General features: G+C 32.4%; 1 protein-coding gene across 1 annotated transcript; it reads right to left on the reverse strand.

Moving 5' to 3' along the window:
• Positions 1–81: 81 nt before the first annotated feature.
• Positions 82–7342, reverse strand: LOC145265332 (S-crystallin SL20-1-like). Its single transcript, XM_080121101.1, has 6 exons — positions 7210–7342; positions 3396–3491; positions 3057–3172; positions 1259–1312; positions 1025–1132; positions 82–246 (listed from the first exon to the last, which is right to left on the reverse strand). Exons 1-6 carry the CDS (start codon positions 7340–7342, stop codon positions 82–84), a joined length of 672 nt encoding a protein of 223 aa, XP_079977227.1.
• Positions 7343–13049: the final 5707 nt, after the last annotated feature.

Genomic DNA, 13049 nt, shown 5'->3' on the forward strand with positions numbered 1-13049 from the left:
TAAAACGTCTCAATCATGCAATCTGTTTATCAGAACATTCTATGTCATTTGGGCGTGGTCTTTTGAACCCTTGAGTCGTCTTTACCAGCAAGAGTTGCAACGGTTCTTAAAGTAACCGGCCATCTTTGGGTAGTTATAGAATCGGTTGTAAAGACCCATCATTCTGGGGTAGTTGCTGAACATGTTGGGGTAAGAATTGTACATCATCTCCATGCAACAGTAGAACATCATGTCACACCACATCATCTGGAAGAAAAAATAAAAAAAAACGTTAAATACTGATGATAGAAATTAAATACTTTACAGAAAAATAGCGGGGAAACCCCAGTCCGACGTTTTTCATCCTAACTACTTAAACCACAATCTAAATATATTTTTTGCTTTGAAAATAATCATATATATATATATATATATATATATATATATATATATATATACAGGGTGACCCAAAAAACCGGGCCCCAACTATAATTAGGCCCCGTTTCTTAGTGTTTTGTCCGAACGAAATTAAACTTTCGTCACAACTAGTTTATTATATTCAAAACATCACATTAAAACACTAGAGTCTTTGGCCTGTTTTACTCCGTTGACTGTAAAATGCTCAGAAAAACAATTGAATGTTCTCTGTTTTTTTTTTGGAGGGGGGGTCACCCTGTATATATATACAGGCAGTTCGTCGATTTCAACGATGACGCGGAGGTCGGTTAGTGTCCGTGTCGAATGTGCGATGTGAGTCCGATCGGAGCTCTGAAACTCTGAAAAAATCTATATATATATATATAAATTAGCATGGGGAAGAGCGCCCGGTTTTGTCTGTTCGTAAAATACGCTTAAATATGATATTTTAATTTGTCCTGATTTCGTATATATTATTATAGAGTCGTGATTTCAAACGTAAAAAAAGTATTTCGGTGCCATTAGTTAGGATCGAACCTGTATCATTTAAAGTTGTGTATATATATATACGTGTTTGCGTGTCTGCACTGAGATACCCATGAATGTTTTAATTAAAGCAAATACAAACCTGATCTCCCATGAACCATTGGCTTCCGCCATTGCGCATGCAAAGAGTCCTCTCCATGAAAGGCATGATCCTGTTGAAGGTGTTCATGTATCTCCAGTACATGTAGTTCTGAAAACAAAATATAGAGACATATTAAATATTGTTATTAACAAAAAATTAAATTATACCATTCCAGCATTTCTAGAATTGCATCAATTCGATTTAAATATGTTTGTAAAATGAAATGAAACTTACATCGTAATTGCTGCACATGCTGTCACCACCGAATCCCCAATCATTCATGTTGTACTGTAGGGAAAAGAAAGGGAAAGATTTAGAAATATTTGTAAGTATTGACTAAGGTGACTTGTATAAACCCCACCGTTAATTGATAAAAACTTTATCATCATTGTTTTCTTTTTTTTTTTTTTTTTGATGTATTGAATAACTTTCAATAAATAAAGTTTTTTAAAACGCTGTAAACAAACATAATAACATATATATATATATATATATATATATATATTTTATGCTATGAATAAGCGTATGAATATCTGCGTGTTTTATCTATCTATATATATAATTAAATCAAAGAACATGTCGTGCTGTACTGATACAAGCAATAGTAAACTTCAATCTAATATAAATACCAAATATTCATATTATGTAATTATCCACTGACACGTGTTTCGTCGTCTACGACCCATCAGAGTGGCTGTATCTAGCGAGATTCGAAATCGGATACAGCCACTCTGATGATTAGTAGACGACGAAACACGTGTCAGTGGATAATTACATTTTAAAAAATAATATATATATACCGCTCCCCATGTGGGGGTACCAAATTGGTTAAAAGGAAAAAATATTCCCAACTTGCATTTAGGTAAAAATGCACTGTCGTCAGTAATTGAATTCATTCAAAACATATCGCTAAAACCAAAAAAAAAATAACATCTAAGTATTTATATTAGATATTTTAATCTCAACCAAATTAGAAAAAGCTCAATACACATACAATAGAGTAGTGTTTATTATAAGAGAAAAGAAATTAAAACTGTAAGTTGAAATTAAAGGAGATAGCATGTTGGTTTTTCTATCCATCTAATTTCTCTAATCCACTCAACTGCGGATCAACCTATCTTTGGACTACTGCACTCACCGCAAGAACAATTTCCATGAATTTCAGCGGCATGAAAAATTTTCCAACCCGACTAATTATATTTAACTGGATTTAAATTTGGAGTTGATTCTTTCTAAAGAATTGTTTTCACCTTCCGGATTACCTATAAAAGAGCCTTTATGCAGTCTGCGATTTTATTTCGGTTTGTTTTTATTATTATTCTACATCTCCTACATTTTTTCACTCATTGTTTTTAAAAGATATGTAAATCTTGGCAATTGATGACTATAATCAATTGCGGTTTCATTTAATACCATAATCAGCAAATTCTAGCATTACTACAAATATAATTTGCTGATTTCTTTCTGTCATCTGATGAAAGGAATAACAAGAATAGCATTCTTTGAAACTCCGCGAATAGCATTTTGTGATTGTAAAGTTCAACTTAAAGTTTAAATTTTTTTCTCTCTTACATATATATATATATATATATATATATATATATATATATATATATACATATATACATATACACACATATATATATATACGTGCATGTATTCTATTCTGCTTTTTTTAATTACCTTTGTCTTTTCTCCATTTTTTATTTGTTTCTTTACCTGAAGATGATTCAGCGAGGAATCAAAAACATCTACTAGGCATTCGTCTGCTCCATTGTAGTTTAAATATTATCTCTGTTTGTACATGTGTGTATGTGTGTATGTGTGTATGTATTATGTGCGTGTATGTATGTATTTGTGTATGTGTGTATGCATGTGTGTATGTGTGTATATGTGTGTATGTTTCCTAAATCTATATCTTAACATTGTCTATAAAAATTCATATCCACAAAACACCTTTCCTAATCGATTCTTATCAATGACGTGTTACCGTTTCGATTTGAGATGTGCACTAAAAAGTTAACTGACTCACCCTGAAGTTTCCGTTCTTCCAATGGTAGTACCTCATGTAATCGTGCATGATTTCATAGAAGCAGTCGCTGATGTAGTCACACCTCATCATGTCCATGGCGTTATTGGGGTAGAAATCTATAAATAAGAATTATTCCTAGATTAGATCCTATAACAATTTCGTCAAATACTAATATGATTAACAATGAATCTACAACAGTATGTTTTTAATTTAATGAATAAAAATTATTCAAAATATTTGTTATGCGTTAAAATTGAATTTAAATCATGAATGAAAGTGTATTACATTCTTAAAAAATGTTTAGATGAATAATGTTATAACGTAATATAAATCACTTACTGAATTCACGAGCCATGTACCTGCAAATGGCCATTGTCTCGGGCATCATGTAACCATTGTCCATCTGCAGACAAGGGAGGTAATTACAAGGGAAATCTGGAATGGGAATATTCATTTGAGACTATTACGTATTTCATAATAATTCGATAGTGTGGCGCAATGTGAGATTAAGCACATTAAACAAACAGAAGAATAAAAAAAATTAGCGACTAAACATCAAATCTCTTATAATAATTTGATGATTACGGACTCACGTGATACTCCATCTTGACATACGAAAGGCGTTCTAAATGTATTGCCTCCTTTTTTTATTCCTACCCAATGAATCAAAGGGGATCGTTATGAACGCTGAACGTATGCATTCATGATCTGAAAGTTTCATCACGCCATTGCCGATATTGAAAGCAACCTGTTGTTGACGCGCGTCAAAAGCAGAGATACGTCATTAAATTCCTTTATGCAATAAAATTGGCCTGATCAACAAACACCGGGGCCTGCTGAATGTTTACAAAGCCGATGCAGTTGATCGCAGCACAGTTCATCATTAAGATGGGTTCCTTGATTTCATAGTGTCAACGGAGAGGTGAGCGACAAAGCGCACTCCGGACTTTTACCAGCGAGGTAACATTGAGAATGATTGCTCTTCAAATTTCGTGTTAAAAATAGTAGGCTTTACATTTTGAACAACCCTTGTATATAGATATGTGTATTGTGCCTGCGTGTATGTATGTATAAAATATAATCACATGCGCATGTATATATATATATATATATATATATATATATATATATATTAATAATATATATATATATATATCAATAATATATATGCATATTATTAATATTTTTACCAAATTTGTTTTACATATTAAAATTCGGTAATGTTCATATACTAATAAAATCAAAGTCAATATTATTTGACTCAATTAATTAAGATTCTGAGCATGCATTGCAAAAACCAAGATAAAATATAAAATAAGAATACGGTGTATTTCTTATGTATTAAGATTTTTGTAACCATTTGGACACATTTAAATATTATATTATTAAAATATTCCAAAAGACGCTACTCTTCACACACTGAAATACATTTGCCATATATATATGAATATATTTATTATTCCTATTTTAAGTGACATATATATATATTAGACATTAACAGGAGATTATATATATATAAATATATATATATAAATATATATATATATTTATATATATATATATATTCGCGCATATTTTATTGAAGAGGATCTTCGTTCTTGTTTTTATGATCTTTCTTTCGAATTTTTCTTGTTTTCATACAAGTATTTTTGTTGTGGGATCCAAAGTTCTTATAAAGTCCCCTAGTTTACTGAACGTTTTCGGTCTCGATTGACCATCGTCAGGGTTATGCTTCAGAATAATGAAATGCAATAAATCTACTTGTATGTAAATCCAATGGTTATCGGTCTTAAAAATATTATTAGATATAATATTTTATACAAGACAATCCCAGCTAAATAAAAATACTTCGAGGGGATGAATAAACATTGAAAACTCTTTTATTTATTAAACTGTATTCTTTGTTTAGCATTCAATAAAAATTCTAGATTTGAAAATTAACCTTTTAAAATACTAAAATTTAAATTCCTTAATTATGATATATATGTGTGTGTGCGTGCGTGTGTGTGTGTGTGTGCGTGTGTCTGTCTGTCTGTAGATATCATCTCCGAGCATGTCTCACGTGGTCTAATGGATAGTGCTGGCGACTATCAACTCGATAGCTGAAGATGCAATTCCTGTCTAGCGAAAGGTGCTTGTCCAGCCTCACAGAAAAGCTATGATACAGCGAAACATTTTTCTCTAGATGAACACACACACACACACACAGATATATATATATATATATATATATATATATATATATACTGTATTTGTCATGTTTTGCCCCCAACCTCGATCGCCAAACTTGAAAAAAATGCTAGAAATAGCGTGCCTCGTTGAACTCCTTGTGGCCAAAAAGTAAATGACCATTTTAAGTTAAATTTATATAGAAAAGTGATTCCCACTCTAAAATCTCAATTTTCCCTCTTTTTTTTTCACAATTTCTTTTTTCATATTATTTATAAAGGCTGTTTAAACATATTAGGCCCCCAAAAAGTAGGTCTTATTTTTTTTTTTTTTAGTGGTTAAACGACGCGTGGTCACGTCGTAAAAATTAACATTTTTTTTATTATAAATTTTAGTATGTAATCGACGAGATTAACGTGAAAAAAGAAAGAAAAGTGTAAATTCTGGAATTTATAGGGGGGGGGGGGCGCAGTAAATCTTTATTTTGTTTAGGTGTTAAACAACGCTGCGTTACATCGTAAAAAATTTCCGATTTTTGTATAGTCGTTTATTATTTTTTTTTTTTTGCTCAAGAGACACATCCAAACACCCGGGCAACGCCGCGCTGAAATGCTAGTACGTATATAATTTTTGTTTATGCTATAAAAGTGAACGTGTCTGTGTATCTGTGTGTCTGTGTCTGTACATTTCCCTACGAAATAACTCTGTCAATTTTTTCTCTACAGACTCGAAATTTGATATACACAGTACTGAGATTTGGGAAAATCGATGTGATCGGTTGTCGGCCAGAAATTTGACTGCTAAAGGGTCAAAGGTCAACGATTTGTCCTTTGAGAACTCTACCAAACTCTTCCGCCAATTGTGAGTCTAAACACTTGAAATTTTAGATATTGGTCCCTTGGACATGGATCTAACTTAATAACTTGATGTGAACCCAAAACAACAAAATTTAAGAGGTCATAATAGGGGTCAAAGTTAAAAACAAAATGACCTTTGGGTCTCTACCAAATTACTCAGACAGTTTCTGGTCTAAACATTTGAAATTTTACATAAAGGTATTCAAAGATAGGGCAAGCTTTTTAATCAGTTTGCGTCGAAAATTTTTAGTTACCAATATATAAATGTATGTATGTATGTTTGCATGTCGTGCTAAAACTTTCGACAGAGGCGACGGATTTTACCAAGATCAGTATCGTTTTGATGTTCGACCTTTCAGACGACAAATATCGAAAACTTGGCAAAAAAAATATCTTTTCTACAGTGGGGGTTCGCTTTTTCGCCTATATTTTTTAAAGTTATCCCCTCCTTTCGATTGTCTAGCCTTAATTTAAACATAAGTCACTTCCGGTTTGGCAGTGGTCGTAACAGCAAAGACATCAGGTTTTTTTCCCCCGTTCTTTTCCTCCTTCGCGGTACGGGTTCGAGCCTGCCTTCCTACTACCACTTTTTTTTTTTTTTTGCTCAACAGACACATCCAAACACTCGGACAACGCCGGGCTGAAATGCTAGTATATATATATATATATATATATATATATATATATATATATATATATATATATATATATATATATATATATGTCCGGTATTGTTTAGATAATTAAAACAGGCCTTAATTTTAGGAGATATTAAGATATAAGTTTATAGATCAATAAATATTTCAAAATAAAGTGTTATAGTTTTAATATTATTGCATACACTGGGGTTTATAAGCGGAAACGCCATTGGAGGATTAAATTCCAGGCAAGATTTAATTTGATGAAAAACACGTTTAAAAAAATAAACACGACAGTTCTTAATCGACTTTATATGAATTTTCATTTCTTTTGCGTATATCTATTTGTATACGCACACGTTACCCATCTAAGTACAAACAAAGTTCAACAATGTTTAACTTCTGATGAGAAATAATAATTTTATATAGCATATATAATAGCAAAGCCCACACGACTAACAAGAATAAACATAATAAACCATTTCTTACCATTCCTGCAACGATCCCAGTCGGAGAATTCGTATCTCTTGTCCATGTATTTGACACCGGCCATATGGAACATCATACGCATGCACTCGGCACGTCCGCGGCCATTGAAGTAATGGAGGGTGTAGTTAGGCATAGTGGAGTTGTTTTTTGACTTAGTAACTACCAAAAGGAGAACAAGATGTTGTGGTTTCAGCGACTGACGACCGAGACACAAACTAAACTCGTATATATACTCTCAGGTTAATCAAGTTGTTAGTACTAATGAACAGGTACGTGCTTACCTGTCCAAGGACACCTATTCAATATTCCCCACTTGATAGAACTTAATTACGATCGAACCTATTTAAAAGTACAAATGTTTTTCCGAATAATTATAGTTTTACTCTTATTTCTCTCAATGCACTTTGCTTCTTTTTGTTTAATCTGAGAACCATCGCGTTGTACGTGAAATAAATAATTTCTGATACTTATGTTGTATTAGTAGGCAATTAGGAACAGACATGCATATAATAAGTTTCGTAGATTTTGTTTTCAATATTAATAGCAAAACGTCTATATTGCCGTTTAATTCTTGAGACATTTTCCTTACCAAGATAAGCTCTTGGAATTCTCCACCTGTTTCCAACTAGTACATATTAATTAGGTGCTCGAGTTCCTTGCACTTTACGAAAGCCTGGCATTATTTTCCCTTTGTAAATAAATAAACTGTTTTCGGGTTATTTAGACTTTCTAATTTTTATGAGAAAATTGGCTTCAGAAATTTGAACAAATCTCATAAAACAATGGCTTATATTATTTGGATTTTTTAACGTTCTATTCGCATTTTGGATGTTATTCCTACAGTATTGCAGTCGATGTAACCTCTAATTTTCTAAAGATGTATCTATTTTACTTTTATGCAAATGAGGTAAAAATGGGAGGGGGTGAAAAGGGCATCGTGATATTTTAGATACCAACAATAAGGATTAATAAATATTTCTCAAATTTGAGTGGGTAATGGTGAGTTGTTTAAAGAATTTATGGGAAAAGTCTCTCAATTGTTAAAACTATATTTTATCTAACTTTAAATAATCCCCATGAAAGTATATTACCACTAAGGCCTAAAGATCTATTGTGAATAATGGTCCATATTTATAGTCCATCATAAGTTGTGTAGCGAGATGTTTGTTCACATTACATTTAAATTTTTACATGTTTGTATAATAAAGGAAAGAGTTAGCAGAGATGGAATTCCAAAGGATAGTAGTTCTAGATAATAAGTTATTACAGTAGAATTTTTTAGCGTCTGTGAACTTTAATAACGAATAGGGTGTAGCTGATTGTCGGATTAATCGTTGATATTTTAGTCTTAGGGCACCAGTCTGGCATGTTAGTCGGAGCACGTTCTATTGGAATACTTGTAAAACACAATCACGACGATGGGACCTGTTAAATAACATGAAACTTATTAGATTAGCTCTTTTTAACCCTTCTAACAAGGAGGGATTACTGGTTGAAGCACCAGTCCAAATGTGTGAAAACAAGAATCCATGCATTGGCGAAACGAATGGCGGCTTTGTAGAGATATAAAACATTGATAGGCGAGAGAAGTGTTCTCGCACGGCAGAGGGAGTTCAGCTTTTTTGCAGCAGATTTGACATTATTTTCTATGCATTTATTTAAATGCATGTTACCTTTGAATCTTAGGGCAAAGAAATTGAGTGTTGGACTCTCTTATTAGGTGCTATTAACCATAGCAATTGGTGTTTGAAAATCATTTTTTATATAATCGTTAAAGCAGAGGAGCTTCGTCTTATTAACATTAAATGTTACCATATATCTATGTCCTGACTCAATTACAGACAGAATTGACCGAATTTTATTACTAATGAGGACAGTTCGGCTTTACCTGCTTCAAAATGCCGTTCTAACTTGTTCTAGTAATGTCTACAATGGAATTAGAACAAATACATTGAAGTCATTGCCAACGCTGCTTTATCTAGCAAGAAAATAACTCATACCATTTCTGATAGCCTATATTTTTCAAAGTCACAATTCACCCATGCACGATTGATTATTCACTCGTATACCAGAAAGAGGTCTACGTGGATAGTACCGGAAACTATATCGGCAATAATTTCGATTGAACCAGAAGAGGATTGTTTTTTCATTCAGCATCTGTTGGCCTTATGGTAGACTTTTTAGGAGATGAAATAAATGCACCAAGTACGTAGCAATTTGGGTGTTATTCTATCCTCGTCTGTGCAAATTTCTAACACATGTTCTTTACATGGCAATTGAATCATGCTTGTTTTATTTATTTTATTTTTTTGCCAAATTTATTGAATTCAATTGCCTTGAAGTATACTGACATAGGTTTCGTAAACATGAAATTAAGAAATTAGTCGTACACTACTGCCCTGATTTAAACGTTTCATTTATTTATGCCTATACTTTCAACCCGATGTGAAAATATGTTTTTATCCCTTTCCCTCCATACTTATTTAGGAGCACTGAGAAATTAAATGCTTTATACATACTGAACATTAACAATATCTTCATAACAAAAAGTTACACAATATACTCTAGATAATGTAACAAACATTTTTTTTTTATTTCAATTAGTATGTTTGGCGTTGTGGCCCTAGAAAATGCTCATAAAGGAAATGTACGACCATCAGATTTATGTAGAAAAATATATTATACAAGAAAGTGAATACAAAGAAAAGTCTAGAAGTGTAAGCCATTTCTAGTTTCAGATGGTTCGCTGTTACACACAAGTCCTGGGAGGTGACTTGTTTGTAGTAGACAGTTCCACAGAACAAAATATTCTTACCGTGTCGAAACCCGGGAAAGAACATGTGAAATTGCTCCAGAAAAGGTTTAATATTTATGAAGCAATTCTGGTTTCTGATTGGCTGGTAGCAGAACGTGAATTAATTTGATTCGTCAGTTCTTAGCAGCATCGTTTATAAATAGAATCGTCCGACTGTGTGGGATCATACCCCATTAAAAGGGCCAAAATATTGCAACAAAAAGATTGTCGGCATTTTCCGACTGTTTGTTAGACAGTCTGTAGACTCGCGTTGGGTCGCGACAAAACCCCCACGAGAGTATTAAACTCGGGGGTTTTATAATGATTAGAAGAGTCCATTACGAGTGAATGGGTAAGTCCTCACAACACATGGGAAAGGTCATTTTGTGTGATTATGTTCTAGAATGAATTTCATTTTGAGGTGTTACTCTTGGGGTATATTGTGTAAGACTTAGGGGAAATAGTAAAAATGATATTTGACAAATATCAACAAGTATTACAACCAGAATTTATCAAACGATTCATTATTGACGACATAGACACAATTCTTAACAATAACTTGAATTTGACAACGAAAATTGCATTCAAATACTTGGTACAGCAATGAGAACAAAATGGCACCAAAGTATGTTTTACTCTCTTCCCGTACCTACTTGTTATGGATAATAGCCACACTGAAAAATTATATGCCTTATACATATTGAACATTAACGATATCTTGGTAGTAGGCGGAAACAATTGTATGCTCAAAATAAAGAAATCTGTTTTTTAATGAATTTTGCAAAATTTTGTTCCCTTAAATTTTATTTGATATGGTATATCTAATATAATATTAAATTATTTTATTTATACTACTATATACTATAGAAAAAAAACTTAAGGTTATTATAATTTATATATAAAAAAAGATATTCAACAATCAGCGATATTCAGTTACGATGAAAAATGTGTCTGTATTACCTTGAGGAATAACAATTTGGATTGAAAAAAATGCTTTATTGAGAAAATTCCTGCATTGAGTTCTCTGGTTTCTTAACAGATTTCCAAATTATTTATTATACCTGTGTTTCTATTGTAGGGAAAATGATATCAATACTTGTACACTAATCTCACTGCGACTATCGGACATGAAGAAAAGGTTTCTTCAGCAATAACGGAAGAAATCGACGTTCTTCAGCCACGTTGTAATAGCTCGTCAATAAAAATGAAAATACGTGTGTCCCCTGAGAAAGGATCATATATATGTATATATATATATATATATATGATCCTTGTATTGTATTGTTGTATATGTATATATATATATATATATATATATATATATATATATATATATATAATTATCCACTGACACGTGTTTTGTTGATTGAATTCATTCAAAATGTATCGCAAAAACAAAAACAAATAAAATAACATCTCTCTCTCTATATATATATGTGTGTGTGTGTGTGTGTGTGTGTGTGTGTGTGTGTGTGTGTGTGTGTGTGTGTGTGTGTGTGTGTGTGTGTGTGTGTGTGTGTGTGTGTGTGTACAAGGTGAGCAATTTTTTTCACAGGAGATAAGTACCTTGAAATTCTAATGAATCCATTAATAAATGTCTTTTACAGTCCACCTACTTTTGGCTCACACACACACACACACACACACACACATATATATATATATATATATATATATATATATATATATATATAGCTCAGAGCGTTAGAGGAAAAGAGCGATCTCAGTTCTATGAGAGGAGACATTATAAAGCTCTACAAGTATCTTTGGAGAGACACCTTACACGCCGTGAAAATATAACCACAACACATCCAGTTAAACCCCAACTTTAACCCTAAAACATATACTACATGCACTTAAAACTATGATAAAGACTCTATATACCTTTCTGCATTACACTATATATAATATGCTCCTCCTTTATTTAGAATTCGACCCCCAACATCATCTATAATTTTAATTTGTTTTTATCTATTTCGTTCCTAATGAATCCGACCCTAGACGTCGCATCCCCACTATGTTACCTCGCATCTTCTCTACTCTTCTGATGAGAAGCATTAGGCTTCGAAATGCCTTGGCATAAAGTCCCTTCTATCCTTCAACTAATCGATTGCATTCCCTTATTGAATAAATGAATCAATCTATATCCACCAATATATAATTCTGTGACTTCATTTCCCACTCCTATTGTTTTCATATATATTGTAAAATTTGAGAAAAATGCATGTTGCATTTTAAGCTTATATACACAAGTGATGAAATTTGTTCGGTTATCTTTTTTCAAAAGGGAGTTAACCTCACAACTGAGGTAAATTTGAAATATATATAGATAGATAGAGAGGTAGCATGAGCATGAAACACAATTGTCTGTAGATAAAAATAAATATTTAAAAAATGTAAAAATATTATTATCGCACCCTTCAACAAAGATTAGGCCTCTATGAGAATTTATAATAAACCGCCAATCTATGCGAATTCTTGCTGCTACTGTTGAACTAAGTTTACTGTGTTCACCGATTTGTCATAATATAGAATTTGAATTCTTTCCTTTTCCCATCTAAATTGATAGTCGCGCAGGGGCTGAATATTAAATTGAAGAGAACGGTGACCTTACATTGGGTTCAAATCCTTCGGCCAACACAAATTATCATTTTCCACCGGATTTTGTAAGCATAAAACACTAGGGTTTGTAGGTAAATATAATAGATATTTTAAAAATGACGTGTATATATATATATATATATATGATTGTTGAGCTGGATTAAATCCGACGATATGAAATAAAATGGAGGTGGAAGGACCTGGATACTCAACGTTTCGCCCGATTTATGCGCGCTTCTTCAAGAGGGATGGTCATTGACGAGAGAGTCGGAGGATTGGGGCTATATATAATGATGGGGGAGAGCAGCGTGTTTTCCTTATGTAAATTAGATGTCATATATACATGTATATACATTTTATGAGAGAAGAACTAATTAGAGTAAACTAGTGTAGTGGATTACGTCTAAAAGATAAAATATCGTAGAGATTAAAAATTGTGTTTGGA

Source organism: Euprymna scolopes, chromosome 40 (assembly GCF_053919585.1).
Source record: "Euprymna scolopes isolate OS-2025 chromosome 40, ASM5391958v1, whole genome shotgun sequence".
In the NCBI taxonomy this organism is placed as follows: domain Eukaryota; kingdom Metazoa; phylum Mollusca; class Cephalopoda; order Sepiida; family Sepiolidae; genus Euprymna; species Euprymna scolopes.

Coding starts and splice junctions, on each gene's coding strand:
- LOC145265332 (XM_080121101.1), bottom strand. CDS start 7,342: ATGCCTAACTACACCCTCCATTACTTCAATGGCCGCGGACGTGCCGAG. Junction 3,492..7,209: donor CTGGGATCGTTGCAGGAATG/GTAAGAAATGGT, acceptor TTCCCATTCCAG/ATTTCCCTTGTAATTACCTC. Junction 1,313..3,056: donor GGAAGAACGGAAACTTCAGG/GTGAGTCAGTTA, acceptor TTTTCCCTACAG/TACAACATGAATGATTGGGG.